The sequence below is a fragment of the Microtus ochrogaster genome, chromosome 1 (genome assembly GCF_000317375.1).
Source record: "Microtus ochrogaster isolate Prairie Vole_2 chromosome 1, MicOch1.0, whole genome shotgun sequence".
NCBI classification, from domain to species: domain Eukaryota; kingdom Metazoa; phylum Chordata; class Mammalia; order Rodentia; family Cricetidae; genus Microtus; species Microtus ochrogaster.
The window spans coordinates 48449987-48468225 of record NC_022009.1 but is presented as its reverse complement, the minus strand read 5'-3'; the positions used below and the strand labels follow the sequence as shown (position 1 = coordinate 48468225).

The following is an 18239-nucleotide window of genomic DNA, read 5'->3' as shown; positions in this document are numbered from 1 at the left end:
TAAACCCAACTCTGGTCCCCTCCTCCATACCCAGATTTCCCCCTCCCCTGGACTTCCCTGGGCCCTGCCCTTGTGTGGATTACTCGGTCCTTCATCCCGAGCCTCCTCAGAAGAACTATTGGAAAATTTGATTTAAAAGTGACAAGATGAGATCATTCTCTGCATCTTGGACCACAGCCTTCCCCATTCCCTTGGGCAGACCAGCCTGGCACTGTTCTCTAAGCCCTGCAGGCGGAGAGCTCTGAACTAGCCCTTCCAGCTCTCAGAGTGGCCCGGTAGGCTGGTGTCAGTCAGACAGTGTCTGTGTGTGCAGTCGCTGGCTTCTCTTCACCGCACTGTGACCCAGCAGTCCTCTGTCCGTTGGTACTGCTCCAGTTCCCCTCACCCGCTGCCCTTGCTGTCCTTGAGTTCCAGGGAGCTGGAAGGAGATAGGAAGACTGAGGTCTGGGCTCAAAGTGGGACAGGGAGACTGGAAAAGGAGTGGAGCTGGGGCAATCCTCCTGCCCCAGCACCTCCCAAGTCTATCTAGGTCCCAGCTTTGTCAGGTAGGAGGAACGACTTCAGAAGACACAAGGTTCTAGTTCTTGGGTCACAGGTCCAGGTTGGGGTGACCTGTGTGACCACTGAGTCAGCTGGATGATGCCCCCCAAAGATGTCCACATTCTAACCTTAAGAAGCCACGGATATGAAATCTAAAATGGATGGGAGTGCAGAATGAGATTAAATGAGGATCTGGAGATGTGGAGATAGTCCCGGTTCAGGTAAGCTGTCACATCAGCTCTGGGAAAGCTGAGGGAAGAGGATCAAAAGTTAGAAGCTAGCCTAAGCTACATAGTGAATTTGAGATTAGCCTCAGTTAAATGGCGAGACTAGCTAGCAGGAGGGAGGAAGCAAGAGGGCCTGGAGAGAGGTCGGCGTGTGAAAGCACACGTTGTTGGACATTGGGAGTGCAGCTGTTCAAGGCCCCCCTCAAAGAAACAGCCCTGAAAATGCCCAGGATAGGCAAAACAAGTGTGTGTCATTTAAGCCCAGCCATTAGTGGTATTTCTGCAGCAAACACAGTGAACCAACAGACCTAGGGGACCCCAGGGACCCCACTAAAGACGTGCTGCTTTGAGAGAGGGGCATATTACAGGCTGAAGGAGGTCAGACCATCCAGGTAGGTGGACAAGGGAGGCAGAAGCTCTACTTGGTTAGTTTTGGGCAGATTGGGCTGGAGGGTAAGGGGGTCCCTAAAGTTAAGGTGCGAGAGAATGGGCAGAGAGAGAGAGAGAGAGAGAGAGAGAGAGAGAGAGAGAGAGAGAGAGAGAGAGGAAGGGCAGAACCAGTGAGCCATGGGAAAGAGCCCTAAGAATCCCTCGTTCTCCCACTCCTTCCTCCTCTAGCCCCCACCTCTGCCTGGGGTAGTTAGTGCTGCTTTGCCCAGAGCTTACAGCCAGCCCTCACGGTCACCTACAGTAAGGAGGGGTTGAGTAGATTGTCACAGAAACCACTGGTGTCTTCCAGTGAGGTGGGAGCGTCACATCCCTGCTTCTGTGCCTGTGGTTTGTGTAGTCCAGAGCTCCCCCAAGTCCCAGGTCAGCTCGCCTGGTTTACTGCAATAGGGGCAGCAGAACACCCGAATATGCCCCACCGTCTCCCTACTTCCTAATCCCAGCCGTGTGCTGAGCTGCATGGATGCAGGGGTTGGGAGGACCTGGGGACCATGCCCAGACCTAACAAGTCCTCAGCATTGAGGAAGATGAAGCAGAGCCTGTGGTCAGGAAAATAGAGGGTTGTGGACAAGGGGCTCCCATCTGCAGGCTTGGAACTTTCTCCATTGTCTGAAGAAAGAATTATACAAAGGACTGAGATGAGTAGGGTGGCTGTGTGGAGAGCGGTCACAGATGCCACCACCTTCTGCATGCCTGTGGACTGGGGCGGGGCTGGACCATGATGATAGCAAAACTATTTTTGCCATGTTGCTGCGGCTGCTGCAGGATACATCAATCATTGATGATCTGGGCGTTATGGCCAGCCTTCCTGGAGAGGCAGTGGAGCATTGGGTCAGGCAGGTGGGGAGGGGCAGAGAGGAACATAGCCATGATCATTTCGGGTCCGATCCTTTCTGTTCCTCCAGACCCTGGGAGCCACTGCACAACACCCCTGAGTTGATGGTTAGCATCCTTTGTGTATGTGCTGGATGTGGTTGTGGGTCGGGTCATCTCTCCACGTGCTGGAGAGGGGCTCTCAATTCCTGAGCCAGACCTTGCTGTAGGAGCCTTCCCCAGCAGAGCATCTGTCCCCAGGGGAGGACGCGGGGAGGAGGCTGGAACTGGAGCGTGGTGACTGGAACTCCTGGCAGTGCATTGCTCTGCAGCAGAAGATGGCCAGGTTTCAGCCTGGGGAAAGGGACAGTCCATGAAGCATAGCAGCTCCCCTACCTCATACACTCTTCTCCCCTGCTCCTGTTTGCTGTGATCCCAGGCCTAGGGTTAGGCTTCAGAATACTGGTAGTGATGGAAGGATCTATCTGGGCCCTGGGGAGAAAAGCCTGGCTTGTGGCTGGTCCACCCACATAGGTGCAGCCTGGCTTCTGTAGCAGGGTCTTCCAAAGGCACAGTGAGTGTGCCACAGCCTATGAGGCCTCAAGAGCTCTACTCAGGACCGAGCAGGTGGCACCTGTATTCTGTTGTACATATCTGTGCACACAAATCTGAGTGTATGCACAGGAGTATGTGTGTGTGTCTGTGTGTACTGGGACAAATCCAAGGTGGTTTGTGGCGTGTATGTTGGTGTGGGTGGATGGTATTGCTTTTCTGTCTTGCGGCTCTTCCCGGGGGTGGAAAAGCTCTCTAGGCAGGTATCCCAAGGGGTCTTTCCCTCAGAGTGTCTAGTCTGGCCTCCAATCTAAGGGGGAATCTTCCAGGAGATGGCAGCTGGACTCCCATGTTGGGCCCTTACCTTGCCTTGACAGTCATGTGTTGTAAAAGGAGTGGTGGGCTGCTTTTTGCCGCCTGAGAAAAGCGCAGGCCCCTTGTTCTGTCCCACCTGGCTAGCTTACACCTGAAATAATTACAGGGAAACTATATTCATTTAAACACTGCCTCGCCCATTAGTTCTAGCCTCTTATTGGCTAATTCTCACATCTTGATTAACCCATTTCTAATAATCTATGTAGCACTACGAGGTGGTGGCTTACCGGGAAAGATCCTAACCTACGTCCATCTTGGGTCGGAGAATCATGGCATTTGCCTGACTCTGCTTCTTTCTCCCAGCATTCTGTTCGGTCTACTCCGCCTATCTAAGCTGCTGTCCTATCAAAAGGCCAAGGCAGTTTCTTTATTAACCAATGAAAGTAACACATAGACAGATGACCTTCCCACATCAGTCATGCTGCAGCTCCAATGGCAAATGGGAGAGTGTTGGCACACCTAGGTACCCCTTACCTAGTACCATGTTCCTAACATGACAGCCGTAGGCCTGTCTGTAGTGATATTTTGCTTGTAATCTAACAAATAAAGCTTGCCTGAAGATCAGAGTGCAGGGCTGAGCCACTAGTTAGCCATAGGGGCCAGGCAGTGATGGCACACACCTTTAATCCCAGCACTTGGAAGACAGAGGCAGATGGATCTCTGTGAGTTCAAGACCACCCTGAGCTACATGAACTTGAATCTGTCTAAAAGAGGAACAGAGCTCACACAAAGGTGATTCCAGCACTTGGGATCACATGCCTTTAATCCCAGCACTAGGGAGGTGGAGATGGGAGTGATATGGCTGGATGGAGAAAAGAATACAAGGCAGGAGGAGCCAGCAGCTCAGATACAGTCTGAGGATTCATAGAGACAGACACACGTTTTGTAGAGATAGGAGCACCCCTTTGGTCTGAGCATTGGTAGAGATAAGAACTCTCTAGTGGTTGGCTACTCTGCTTCTCTAATCTTTCAGCATTAATCCCTTTATCTGACTCCGGGTTTTTATTAGGAACAATTAGAATTTGTGTTACACCTGCCCTGTTTGCACTTGGGTAGCCTGGATAACATCCATTTTCCTGAAACGCTGATGAGTGCCACACGGTCCTAGGTGGATCACGCTAGACAATCTGAGGCCATTTGCTTGAACATTGCCCAGAGACAAAGGGCACAGCTAGGTCTGTGTGTACCCAAAAGTCTTCGGGTATACAAAACCGTACCTTGTTCCCAGGCCCTTGCTCTCAGATCCTGAAACCAGATTCAAATACACTGGATTGGCAGGCTGAGACCTTCCAGCCTACCCAGCAGACAGAGATGTACCCCAGATCAGAGTCCCACATACCCAGAGACAAGGTAGTGTTCTTTATCCAGGGCATTTCCCAGGGAGAGGGTGAGACTTGTGCCCCACCAAGGCAGGGCTGTGGCCTATTCAGTTGGAGGAGAAGGCTGCGCAGGCTGCTTCCCAGCAGTGACTGGTGTCTGTCTGACCTGTGTGTTGCTGGCAGGTTGCCCAGCACTGCAGCCCAGCTAACGGGAACTGCCGAGAGTGAGTCATCCCGCTGCTCACTGGCTCACCTGGCCCCACTTCTGTGCCAAGTTCCCGCTTGCACCTAAGACTGTGCACCTGTGCACATGCATCTATGTCCTGTACACTTCTCTGTTTATGCAGGTGTGTGTTCTGCATGTGTGTGCATGTCTGACACATGGGGACACACTCATGGTGGCCTGTGATGTGTGTGCTGGTGTGAGTGTGTGATTTTGTCCCTGTGTCTGTGTGGCTCTTCTGCTGTGGCTTAGCCTCCCTTGGCTCCCACCCCATCTTCTTACCCGAGAAAACGGGGTGTACATACCCCCTTTCTGTCCACCTAGCATGATCAGCGTATTGCCAGGGATTGTTTTCTCCCTCTGACCTGCACCAGGCTGGGGTTAGCCAACTCTGCCAGAAACAGAACTTCCCCAGATGTGTTCCCTCTGCATGGTACGCAGGTAGAGCCCAGGGGGATCCTGCCCTCTCCTGTCAAGGCCTTACCCAGTCCCCTTTGCTAACACCCAGAATATCCCATCCAACCTCACTGCCCCTGTCCAGCTGCTCTTGATTTACTGAATGCCCTCCCCCAAGCTTCCTCCTGGAGCCTTTGGCAGTCTTCCTAAGCCCAGTCCCAGCAGACCACTTTCAGCTCCTGCTCTCTTGCCCACCCTGAGAACCCATATTATCTCTCCATTGACAGGAATAGTTCCTGCACTGTTTTGATCCTAGGCTGCCAGAAACTTTTAAGGAACCCTCCCTAGTAGTCCAGTACTATCCCACAGAGGCCTTCACCTGCACATTCGCTGTCGTACAGCTCAGGGTCAGAGGGCACAAGTCAGTAGAGTCTTGTCATACCCAGGTCCTAGCTGCCAGGCTCTTTACAAAAACCACTGAAAGAACAAATCCTGACTTGGGGCTGCATAATAACTCCTGTTCTGGTCCTGTCCTTCTGGACAGCCCACAGGGGATCTGCGCAGGGCACCCTATCCAAGCTAGCGGCTTCTAGCCTGTCATCTGCTTGCCCCTCTCTCTTCTCTTGCCCCTGAACCCCATCTTCTGAGAAGCTCAGATCTCAAGTAGTCATTTCACAGGACTCCTGTGCTACGCCGTCACTTTTCCAAGCTGGAGGTAAGGAAGATCTCGGGTGTAGGGATCTGGTGGCCCCAGCAGGAACTTCTCAAATCTCTGCCTCAGAAACGCGATCTGGAAGAGGGTGGGGGTGAGGTCAGTCGTGGGTAGGGCAGACCACAGGGTCCTGGGTCCGAAGGGCTGGGTCCTTTGTGGGGCGGAGCCTCAGCTTCCCACAACCAATGGGCTGAATGAGGCCGCCGGCACCGCCCACGTCGACCCTGCAGAGTGGTCAGCGCAGGCTGGGCGGACCAGGGCGGGGCCGTAGCCAAGGTCTAGAGGTACCCCAAGCCTCAGCTGCAATCACAGCCCGGCTGCCCGCGGCAGCACAAGGCAACGGGGCTGTGGGCGCCGCCCTTCTCCAGGCGCATCATCTCTCGGCCGTGACTAGACTCGCAGGGCCGCCGCCGGCCCGCACCACCAGCCGCCAAGATGTGCGACTGCTTCCACGTGGTGCTGCCCACCTGGCCCGGAGCCCCCGGCAGTGGTGCGCCTCACTCCCGCCTGCAGCCCGCTTCCCTCGGGCGGGTGGGCTCTGCGGGCGCGCCAAGGCTTAACGGGGTCGCGCAGTGCGGGACAGGCTGCACGCGCGGGAGGAAGGGCAGGAGAGATGGATGGGGCTAGTGGGCGGGTCTCCTGTGCTTTCGGTCCTTCGCTGGCTCTGTGGGTTTCTGCTTTTCGCTCGTACTTGTGCCTGACTCGTGCTTCTCACTCCTTTCCCCTTCTCTGCTGCTTACTTTGGTTCTCGGGTTTCCATTACTCTGTGTGGTTCCTTGCACTCCGGACTCGCTCGCTGTCCCTCTCACCTTTTCATCGTGGTCCTCCCTGGGACATTGCTTTGCCCAGTAAGGCGGCTATAGATGCATGTGTGCTTCATACTGGATGGAACAGGCCCAGGGTGAACAGCCGTCAGTTGTAGGCTAGGAGATCTTATGCTAGATCTAGCCTCTGACCTGCTTTTTTTTTGGGGGGGGGGCATCCTGGCTAGACCAGGACTTAGATTGGGGCTACCAGGCTGTGCGCTGTGCTGGATCCACCGTGCGGCTACTATGTATGGGGGTGACCAACTAGGTGTAACTGGGGCAAGGCTGGATTTGAGGTCTGGGACTTCCTTCCTAAGAGCCGGAGTAGAGTCCTGTAGCTCTGATCAAGGGGATGATGTCCCCACCCCCCGTGGTCAGTGCTTCTTGTGGGCATCTGCTGCAGAGTGGGTTCCTAGTGCTTTTATGTGATGGTCCTTGGTCTGGCCTGGGCCGACCGCCGGTGTCTTGGAGGACGGGGTGGGGCAGCAAGAAACTGACCCGGACTCTGGGTCAGTTATGCAGCAGCCTGGCCACACCCAGGGCACCTGGCCAGCAGCTGGCCAGGGAACTGGGACAGAGGAGCTGCATTGGTGCAGGCTGAGCCCCTCTCTTTGGGGAAAACAAGTTGATGACAATTATACTGATGAAGCCATTCATGATGCCGAGGGCAATGCAGAGGGGTGGCCCTGCCTGGCTACTTCTCCACCCAGAGTGGAGCTACCATCGCCCTTCCTGTGGCCTATTTGTCTGGTGTGGGTTGAGGCTGGACTGGGGCTGGGACTCTCACACACTGATGGGAGCCCAAGGGCCCTGACTAGCCAGTTCGCAGTTGGGAGGATGATGACCACCCACCACCTCTTTTCTCATTACTGGTCCTGGAAAATATCACTGCGGATTGGCCTCCCCAGAGAGAAGAGGCCCAAGGACATAAGGCTGCTCTGTCTCCAGTTTCTTAGGTTCAGGCTGAGGGACCACCTTTCTTAACATTCCACTCTCCACCTTCCACTGGTGTGCCTCTCCCACAAAAAAAAGGGCGTTTCTTCCCTCCTTTAACTGATGGTTCCCTAGCTTGTCTGGAGCAGTTTCTCCCATGTCCACCTGCTCTTAGGGAGTGAGAGCAGTGGCCTCTACTGCAGCTCTGATAGGAGACTTTCAGGATAAGGGCCTGGATGGTTCTGCCCAGGATGTCCTCAGCCCCTCATAGGGCCCAGGGCCTCATAAGGACACTCACTCCCTGAGGATTGGGTTTAGGTCTTTACCAGCTGTAGCTCACTCCCCACAAGGCAGAGTTGCCCTCCTATGCCAGTCATACCTGGTCTCTTAAAGCCCTGGTGCCCAACGCTGGCAATCTCCCAGGGCAGAGCCACCATTGTTCCAAGCACAGACGCTGCCCCCTGGTGGATGTGCTGGGAATGCACCTACACAAGGTTGGGCGAGGGTGGGGAGGGTTGGAGCTGTATAGGGATATGCCCAAGGCAGGAATGCTCAAACACCTTCACCCACTGTGAGATGGACCTTACACAAGTTTCCTGACTGACTTAGGAGTTTACCCCCATAGGTGCTGGATGTCATACCCCTCAGGGCATGTATGTGGGTTTCTTCCTGGAGGTATAGTTGAATCCCAGAGAGTTGGAGTGGCTGGGAGTCATGTTTTCCAGGCAGTGGCCTGTGCGCTGCACCTGCAGGAGCCTGGCATGGCCTAGGCACTAACTCCCAGCATTCTTCAAGAAACTATAGCTGGATCTGGGGAGTCCCCAAGTGATGTGACATCATGAGAGGCATCTGAATATTCTTTCTTTGGTGTCGGGGACCGTGGTGGGGCTAGCTTCTTCCCCCAGAGAATAGGGCCAGAGCAGCTGTTCAGGTGCCCAGCCTTGGGGTCAGGGTGTAGGTCCAGACCTAACATCTGTGCCCAGGAGTGCCTGGGCTGCCATGATGAGAGCGAGCTGTGCCCCAGCGAGGGTCGCCTGGACAGGGTGTTCATACTGGTAGGAATCTATACTGAAGCAGGGATGCTGAGCCCTGTGTCCTGGTGGAACTCTCTGGGCCCAGCAGAGGGAAGAGGTGGGCGATTCTGAAAGGCAATAGCTGTCCTGCTCTCCCAGGAAGGGCACAAAAGACGCTGGGCTCTGATGGTTCCTAAGTAGTGGGGGTTGCCCTGAATCACTTCCCTACCTGAATGGGTGGGATTAAAAGACACTGTTGTCTACGGCCATACCACCCTGCATGCACCCGACCTCGTCTAAAAGCCACTGTTGGGGCTGTATCAATTGCTAACAACACCCAGGGCTCTTTTTTCTTTTCTTTCCCTCCTCTATTTATTTATTTTTGAGACAAGGTTTCTCTGTTTACCCCTTGCTGTCCTGGAACTTGCTCTGTAGACCGGGCTGACCTGGAATTCAGTGATTTGCCTGCCTCTGCCTCCTGAGTTCTGAATTAAAGGCGTATGCCGCCACCACCCGGCAAGGCTCTTGCTTTGGATGGCTTAGGGGACAGGACAGTGTTTCATCCTGCTCTCTCCAAACCCTAGGTTGTATCTGCCTTTTCTTGTCAGCCACGAAAGGGGTAGTTTGGGCTTGAGAGTAGGCAGGAGGATCAAGTTGGCAGGTCCCCTAGCCTCCCAATCTCCTGTGCCAGGCAGCTGTGCCCATCTCCACTTGGCTGGGCCTGCAGCAATGCCTTTATTCTCTCTGTTCAGACAGGCTCTCCTGTCCTGGGCACACTAGTTGCTGCCCCAATGGAAACATTTTACTCTAGCTATCTGTGACCTCCTCCACACCCTTTGCTGAAGATGTTTGTGTTTCAGGTGCAGCTTGGCCCAGCTTGGCTAGGGAGGAGAGGCTTGAGCCTTGGCAGTAAGAGTGGAACTCTTCTTATCTACCTGGGCATCACTGTCACCTGGGAACAAAGAGTCAAGCTCTCACTGGCTTTGTCCTCTGCCCACTGAGGGATGGAGCCAAGGGTGAGAGATACCTACTCATCTCTGCCTGTCCGCCGCTCCATCTGTGCCTGAGCGCTAGTACCACTATGCCCCAGACTTAGGAGGGAGAGCAGAGATTCATCCGTTGCTTGTCTAGCAAGAGGGAAGTGGCCTGGGCACACAGAGGAGTCACTGGGGTCCATGAGGAGGGAGGCCACAGCAATAGTAACCATGTTCACCAGGCTGGATCTGCGTAGTTCTTGGGCAGGGGCCAGGGCCAGGGGAAATGGAGTTGGACAGAGGGGAGGGTGTACCTATGAGCTCAGGCAGGCTTAGTTTGGTGGACACACTGAGCTCCCAATCCTGGACCCCACTCTAAGGGAAGCTGTGGTCCTGAGAAGGGTATTTCTCCAGGGGCCCTTTCTCATCTTCCTGTTAACCCTCTGCCTCCCGGGTTTCCCTTTGTTTTTCTTTTTTTGGAAGTCATGGGCCAAGGGAGCCAAGGCCTGCCTTGCTGGGATAAATATTTAATAGTCAGAAGCACTTTCTCAGACGGAAAATTGGATCTGGGCCCAGGAGGCCTGGGGCGGGAGGCTATTCTCCCCACTCCCCACGCCCCACACATGGCAGAAACCCTTCGAGCCACTCCTGTTGAGCTCCTCCCTGCCCAGCATGCTGCAGTACACACACCTGGCCCCGGTCTGTATGGGTGAGGACAGAAGACAGCATTGAGGTGCCTCACCAGGGTCCTGGCTGTACCTTTGGTCCTTGCATCCCAATGATGAGGAAGGAGTGGTGGGCAGAGTTGTTGGGTGTTGTGAGGCAGGCCAGGAAGGGATCTTTCCTCTTTCCTGCTTGGAGGCAGTGCTGGCAGTGAGGGCACAAACAGCCCGGGGCCCTCAACCGGACCTGGGTCTCCTTGTCCACAGGCTTGTCACCTGCCCCTTGGGAACTGCCCAGCACTGGGTTTTGCAAGTTCAGCCGAGTCATGGCCCCTGTTACGTTGAGCTGAGATCAGAGCAGGAACCAGCCTGCAGGCTTTGAGCTCGAGTTGCCTTGTCCCTCTCCCATGTCTTCTTTGATGTCCTAGTGGTCCTTCTGTCCTGAGAGCTGGACCCTCTGTGGGAGGAAGAAGAACAGCCTGCCACAGATGCTTGGGGCCAGCCCACTATTGGGTGGCTCCTTCCTTGGCAGGCCTTGCTAGAGGGTGGGAGGGTGGCAGCAGCACCCAGGCTGTGCCGTGACACATCCCCTGGGAATGCCCTCAGCTGAGTCACTATCAGCTGCCCCCGGCCCCACCCCATCTTGTTACTGCCAAGTTCCCATGGCATCAAAGAGCTGGGCTGGGGTCCTGGCAGCTTCAAGCTAGACGTGCCTGTGCAGTGGGCATCATTTGACACTTCCAGACACGTAGGTCTTAGGGTCTGTGATCCGTGACTCAGCAGATGCTCACTGCCTTCCACCGACTCACTCCTGGCCTCTGGAGCAGGGTGTGTGTGTGTGTGTGCATCCTTGGGATTTGAGGTAGGCAAAGCCTGCGGAGTCAAGTGAGCCCCTATAGGTTGGATTTGGGCCAGGGGCAGCTCGTGAGGTCCTTTAGAATCATAGTGATCCTACTGTCACCTGACCAAATCCCTGTCACCTCAGGAGATATTGGTGCAGCCGTGCACCTCAGCTAAGAGCATGGGGGTGGAGATGGCAGTGTACTCTTCTGTGGCAGGGCCTGTGCTGGGGGATCACGACCCATTCAGTTTGGGAAGATGACCCAGCCACCCAACAGCAGGTCCCCTGGCAGGGACCATCCCTCTGGCTACAGCGAGATGGGACTCTGGCTAAGGCTATTGCCTTGGTGATCTCAGAGCCCCCAGGCGAGCAGGGCAAGGGACAGAAGGAGCAGGAGGAGTCAGAAGGCATTGTGCAGTGGCCTGGGGGCAGAGGGGTCTGACTGGATTGCTTGCCAGGCTCAGGAGAATGCATGGTGGCAGCAAGACCTGTTTATTGCCAGCACCCTTCCCACCTCAGGCTAGCTACACTGCCCCAGCTTGCAGCTCCTGGCTGACTCAGGCAGCCTCGCCCCACCTAGAGTTGACAGTTTGGTCTGGTGTTGGGCAGTAAACAGAGTTCCCAGGTGAGAGCTGCCTGGGAGTGGGGCCCTGGAGCCGGAGGTGGGGAGCAGACCTCGCCAGCTTCCTTGTGCTCTGTAAGCAGCTGTTTTCCGCTCTCACCGTTAGGTTTTTAGGGCCAGGTAGGGAGAAGCCTGCCAGTTCTTCCCTCCCAGGACTGGGGATCACTTTGCCTATTTGCTCACCAGTGACCTCTGCCCTCTCCCTTCCTTGGAGCTCTCTGAGATGGTCTCCACCTCAGGCTGCTCTTGGCTTCTGTATTCCAGTACAGGGCCTGGTTCTTCTGCTCCCAGTGGCTCTCATTTCCGGGCCGGGCCGATGTTTGGCAAGACTGCCCATATTAACCCTTTCCTGTCCTGGAACCCTGGGCTGGACCCGTTAGCTGTGTGAGCCTGCTACAGCCTGCCCTTAGGTTCAGGTGCCCACAGCCAACCCTGGGGGCCCTGCAGTACCATGCTAGTACATCTGTGGCTCCTGCCCAGGCATGCTGGTTACCTAGAACAAGGAGGGGTTGGAAGAGAGGAGCTGAGGGTGGAGATGGCAGAAGGCATGTGCGAGGGAACAGCTCTGGGCAGTGGGTGACTGGAGGTCTGAAGCCCAAGGGGGCAGGTTCCCCAGCCTCTGAAAACCAAGGGAGTGAAGTACAAATGCCAGTTTTGAGGTGCAGCCACAGCAATAGAGTACCCTCTTCTCTAGTTCAGGAGATGCCATTTGCCAGACGACTAGAAAGTGTTATGTTGGGTGTGTTGGGGGTCAAGCTAGCCTCTTCAGACTTCCTTTCTCCTTCTTTTCTTTTTTTAAAGACAGGGTCTCACTCTGTAACTCTGACTGTTCTGGAACTTGTCACGTATACTCGACTGGTCTCAAACTCACATAGATCTGCCTTCTCTATCTTCTAAGTGCTGGCATGAACCACCACATCCAGCCCCTTTCCCTTTTTTGAACCCCGAGATACCACAGGGAAACCGAGGCCCAAGGCCTGGGAATGGGAGAACCTGCTTCATATCTGAATATCCACACAGCAGGCAACTGCTCACACAGTCAGTAGCTGGCTGGGCTAGTGGTTGTGAGTCAGATGGCAGGCGTTTCCTCTCCAGGTCAGCTGCCTGGGCTGGTGGGGGTGGGGAGCTGGGGTGGGGTCCTTGGCTCCCAGAGACTGAGCCTGTGAGGGGAACCGCCCACTCCCTCTGGTAGGGTGTGTATGTGTCTGTGTGTGTGTGTCTCAGGGAAGCGGGTGGGGTGGGGGGGATTGGCAGGGCACTGAGCCTGGCTGAAGACATGGGAGGAGGGACAGTGAGGGGAGGGGCTGTGGAGGGGAGGAACTGGTGGGAGGCAGCCAGCCCAGGATTTCTTCTAGACAAGTTTGGGAAGAAGTCCTCTTCGGAGAAGTGGCTGCACCCCTTCTGCACCCCGTCCCCTTCTGGGCTCAGCCCTGCAACACCTGCCCCTCCCACCACTCTGCAGGTTAGAGGGGCCGAATGGTCAGCCAGCAAGGGAGGCTGGAGGGATGGCGCTGGGCTGGGCGTCTTCCTTGTTGAAGGATAGAGGTATCAGTTCTTTGTGGCTCCAGCTAACTTGTGCCAGGGCCAACCAGGCTGGGTTGGGAAAATGCTAGCAAGGAGCTGTTTGGACCCCAGATGCCTGGAACCAAGCAGGCCCTGGAGCGGTGCCTCGGGTTTGCATCCCAGCTGTGGGGTGCCGCAGAACTCCCAGCTGCACATCCCCCCGTTTGCATCCCAGGCTGTGGGGTGCACAGAACTCCCAACTGCCCCCCCCCCGGGTTTGCATCCCAGGCTGTAGGGTGCCATGGAACTCCCAGCTGCCCCTCCTGGATTTTATCCCAGGCTGTGGGGTGCCACAGAACTCCCAGCTGCCCCCGCCCCCGGTTTGCATCCCAGCTGTGGGGTGCTGCAGAACTCCCAACTGCCCCCCCAACTCCCCCACCCCCCGGTTTTCATCCCAGCTGTGGGGTGCCACAGAATTCCCAACTGCCCATGTCCCTGCCCTGTCTGGTGTGACTAGTGGTTTTTGCTTGGAGACAGCCTAGGTTGTGAGGGACATTGGTGCCAAAGGTATTTTAGTAGACACAGAACCTCAAGGTTGGGCCTTGTGGCCTAGGGAGAAGTCCTCAGATGGTGGCAACTGACCTGGTTTGGTGTACAGAGGCCTGGGATGGTTTTGAAGGTAGCTCAGACAAGACCTGACTCGTTCACTGGGGTTACCTGAGGTGGGACCGGAGCAGTGGACTGCTCATGGGGTCCAGGGTTTTGCCCTTCTACTCAAAGGATCAGGGTGGTCAGTCTGTTCATGGATGGTTGAAGGTGTGGCCATTCCTGCTGGCTTCTGAATCTTTTGGGTTGATGGGTCAGTATACTTTTCCATGTCTCGGGTTCTCCAGACACAGGAGCTGGCCTGGGCTCACCTGCTGCTCTGGCTGGCCTGGAGCTTCCTTCCTGTCTTCTTGTCTCTGCCTCTTGAGTGCTGGGACTAATGGCCGCATGCCACCACACTCAGCACTGCCAGGAGTTTTGACCAGCTCATTCTCTTCCCTTCCTCAGCCCTTTCTTGTGCTAGCATTTATTGTGTGCCTACTGTATACTAAGCTCCAAGTGCTTGGGATGCAGAGACAACAGGACCAAGACCCAACCCACTGCCTGTGAGTTTGCCTCTGGAGGAGTTTGTGTGTGGGGGAGCAGTGAAAAGTCCAGCATTGGAGAGGGCCTGACACAGGAGGAAGCAATGAGTTGAGTCAGGTGGAGAGGCTGAGCTTGTTTTGGGAGAGAAAAATGAGAGCATCCCCCAGGGCGTAGCTGGCCTATGTGGGGAAGAGCTCTGGCCCTGGACGGTGTGGTTCAACCCTTCTGAGCTGGCACTGTTCCCTAGTCCTCAGCCTCATCTACAGAGCATTGGGGGATGGAGTGGGCAGGCCCGCCACCGCCTGGAGTGTTGCTTCACAAGGTCTGAAGGTCTCATGACAGTCAGCCCAGCTTAGCACTTGCTTTATGGAGTTCCAAGATGGGGTGAGGCCCGAATACATGTGAGGTGGGGTGGATCTGGCCGGTGTGAGCCAGTGAGGGCACCAGGATCCCAGTCTGAAGACAGTAGCTTTCATAGCGTGGGCTGCCCTGGGCCTCCACTGCCAGTGCTTTATGTCGGGCGGTCCCTGGGTGCTCAGAGGGGCAGCCCTGACCAGACACATGTGCGCCGGTGCACCCATACACACAAACCCACAGGCGACTGCAGAGCTGCGTTCTCTTGGCAGTTTCCTAAGGATCCCGCTGCCCTGGTGACATGAAAACATGGCTGCCACACCAGGCCCCACATGAAAGTCAAAGCAGTCTGAATACAAACTCTAGTTTTGTTTAAGTGAATGCCCCACCCTGCCTCCATTGCCCTACTGGGATGAAGGTGACCATGGATCATGGGGGCAGCATGCCCCTCTATGCAGCCCCTGCTTGCCTCCTGTCTGTCCCCCAGGCTGTCCTGCTCAGCCTTACCCTAAAATATTTCAGTTCCTAGAACTCCATCTTCTCCAAACCAGGGTTGCCCCATGGTGCGCCAACTGTGTCCTTGTGCTGTGGTGAGCCAGTGGCTTCTGTAGCGTCCTGGGGTCCCTTCCTGAGTTCAGGTTTGTACATATAGGAGTGGGATGTTAGCAGCAGTTTTTAGAGCTGTGTGAAGGGCTTGGGGTGCTGGGGGGCAGGGAATTGGGGAAAATATCAGGTGACAGTGGCCAGACCTGCTAGGCTTAGCTCAGGTGTGTCCCCATTTCCTTCTCTATAAAACGGCGCTTTGGTGACTGTCAACAACCGTGTTATTATTTAAGTGGCAGTGTTCAAGGCTGGGCTGCTTACAGAGCTGCCTTTGAGAGACGTACGTGGGCAGGCAGTTAGGGTGCTTCCCTGTTCCCTGGGCCCTGGGAGTCATGTTTGGGTGGATGAGACGGCCCTGAGGCTCGCTTCGCTCCCACAGCTGCTAGGAGTAGGCACCATCCTGCCGTCAGGAGACCTGCTGTTCTCCTCTTTGTGCGGTGCTGGGTAGGGGATCCTGCTAACCCCTGGAGTGCAGCCTAGTGGCAGAGTTCATGCCTCTTCTCAGCCATTGCTCCCCATCCTTACAAGGAAGAGGGGGGTGTGGGTGGGATTGGCTGTACTGAAACTTGTTAAGCCAGAGAAGGGACCCAAACCCCAGTCTGCTTCTTGCTGCGCAAGTCCCGGGTGTCAACACCTTTCTTCACAGGCTTTCGACATCCACGAGACTCCCCTGAAACAGATTTAGAATACAGTTTCTCAGGGTAGCTCACTGCGTGGCTATGAGGGTCCAGAATGGAAGACTTGGCCCAGGGCTGGGCCTGGGTCCTGGCCAAAGTTCCAGCCTCAGGCAGGGAAACAGGAAGACATATGTTTATCTACACTTGCCCAGTTTCCAGGAAGGGTGGTGGACCCGGTGTTCCTCCTATAGCCACCCCGTTTCCATATCCCCTGACCCCCTAAGTCAATATGGGTTCTCCGAGCAGTGATGGGTACATGGACAGAGACTGGGGGATGGTGATGGAGGCAGATGGTTGGCACATGCCCCTTCTATCACCGGGTTATGGGACGTGCACATGGGGGCTCCAGGGATATTGGGTTCCTTGGCTATTATTTTGCCTAAGGTCAGTCTTATAAATGGAGAAGGTGGCTTTCCTGATGTCCTGGAGGTCAGAGTCCATGGTTTCACCCACGGAGTAGCAGGAAGGACAGGTGGGACCTGGCAGGCCAACTTTGACCCTCCCACCTCCCTTGGGAGGACCAACCCCAGGAAGCTCCATCCCAGCCCTTTCAGAGCTGCTCTGCAGAGGGACAGCAGAAAAGGCAGGAGAAGAAGGGAGAGCGGCAAGGACTGAAAGGCATAGCTCCAGGGTGCGGCTGGGGATAGGTGTGTCAGGACTGGTGGGTGGCCCCTGCATGCTAGGGAAATCCAGGTTGGCCAGAGCAAAGTAGCTACAGCCAGAATCCTGCTAGGCCTGGAACTCCTTGTCCCTGTGGGAACGTCATCTAGGTCAGTGCACAGGTCCACTAGGGAGACAACCTCTGAGTAACAGGGACTCCACCCCTCAAGACAAGCCTGAAGCAGGGGTGGGGCTTTATCCTCAGCATTGCTCACCTTGTGGAGGTAGCCCTGGAGCCCAGGCCCGGCCACAGTCCCTGTCCATCAGGGCTGTTCTTCCTATGGATATTTAGCAGAAATCAGGGTTATAGGCTGGAGTTTTGTGTGGGGAAATTTTGTTTGTTTCTTATGTGTCCCAATAAAACTTTATTTACAGAGGCAAGCAGGGGACAAGAAGAGACTACTCACTGCCTTTCTATCTTCTGACTAATACACACTATATCTGGCACAGAGACAGTGCCTTGACTTATATCATTTAAAAATTTTGTAGGGTGCTGGGTGTGTGGTGGCGCACACCTTAAATCCCAGCACTCAGGAGGCAGAGGCAGGTGGATCTCTGTGAGTTTCAGGACAGCCTGGAAAAAACCCTATGTCAAAACCAAACAAAACTGGGGCGGAAGAGATGGCTCAGACGTTAAGAGCACAGCCTGCTCTTCCAGAGGTCCTGAGTTCAATTCCCCTCACCCACATGGTGGCTTATAACCGTTTGTAATGAGATCTGGTGCCCTCTTCTGGCCTGTAGGGATACATGTAGGCAGAACACTGCATACATAATAAATAAATCTTTAAAAAAAAATAAAAATGAAAAATAAAATAAATAATCTTGTAGGGTAGAGATGAGCACAGTTGTCACTAGGATGATGACACTCTGGTGACTAGCTTGTGCCTGGCTCAGAAGCTGCAGGGCCAGCGGGTGGACAGCAGTGGCCTTGGTGATGCCAGCAAACCATTTTCCAGTGGGGCTGAGTAGGCCACGCTCACTCTGATGGTGGAGCAGCAGCTACACGGCCTGAACCCTCAGTGCATTTATTACGTTCAGCACGAGGAGGGCTTAGCTCATCTGCTAAGTCTCCACAGGGCACCGTTTCAGCCGCAGTCATCTGGGAGGAGGATGCTGCAGTGGGGCTTTCTGTGCCCTCTGTCAGTGTTTGCACACAGACTAGAGGAGGGCCTTGCCAGTTTCCACAGGTCTGAGGCATCGGTCTTTGTCAGTAACACATGCTCACTCCGGGCTTCACCTGTTCCTTACACACTCACTTTGGGCTTCACCTGTTCCTTACACGCTCACTTTGGGCTTCACCTGTTCCTTACACGCTCACTCTGGGTTTCATCCGTTCCTCACGTGCTCACTCCAGATTTCACCTGTTCCTTACACACTCATTCCAGGCCTCACCTGTTACTTACATGCTCACTCTGGGTTTCACCTGTTCCTTACACGCTCAGTCCAGACTTCACCTGTTCCTCACACGCTCTAGGGCCTCACCTGTTCCTTACACACTGATTCCGGGCCTCACCTGTTCCTTACACGCTCACTCCGGGCTTTACCTGTTCCTTACATGCTCACTCCAGGCTCCACTATGTAGACCAGGCTGCCCTTAAATTCGCAGAGATCCACCTGCATCTACCTCTGGAATGTGGGGATTAAAAAACCAGCTCCCCACACCCTGACTTCTCTTTAATTTTTACTTTGAGCCATATGGTGATGGCACATGCCTTTAATCCCAGCACTCGGGTGGCAGAGGCAGGCAGATCTTTATGGGTTCAAGGCCAGCCTGGTCTACAAGAGCTAGTTCCAGGACAGGCTCCAAAGCTACAGAGAAACCCTGTCTTGAAAAATAAAAATACAATTTTTTTTTT

At 54.9% G+C, this 18239-nt stretch overlaps 1 protein-coding gene across 1 annotated transcript in view; it reads left to right on the top strand.

The window, feature by feature from the left end:
• Positions 1-5914: 5914 nt before the first annotated feature.
• The window catches only part of Ahnak2 (AHNAK nucleoprotein 2), an 18820-nt gene continuing 6495 nt past the window's right edge, over positions 5915-18239 (top strand). The window contains exon 1 of the mRNA XM_026778712.1: positions 5915-6094. Within this exon, the coding sequence (XP_026634513.1) occupies positions 6040-6094 (55 nt within the window). The 5' untranslated portion in view covers positions 5915-6039. The remainder of the gene's footprint in view (positions 6095-18239) is intronic.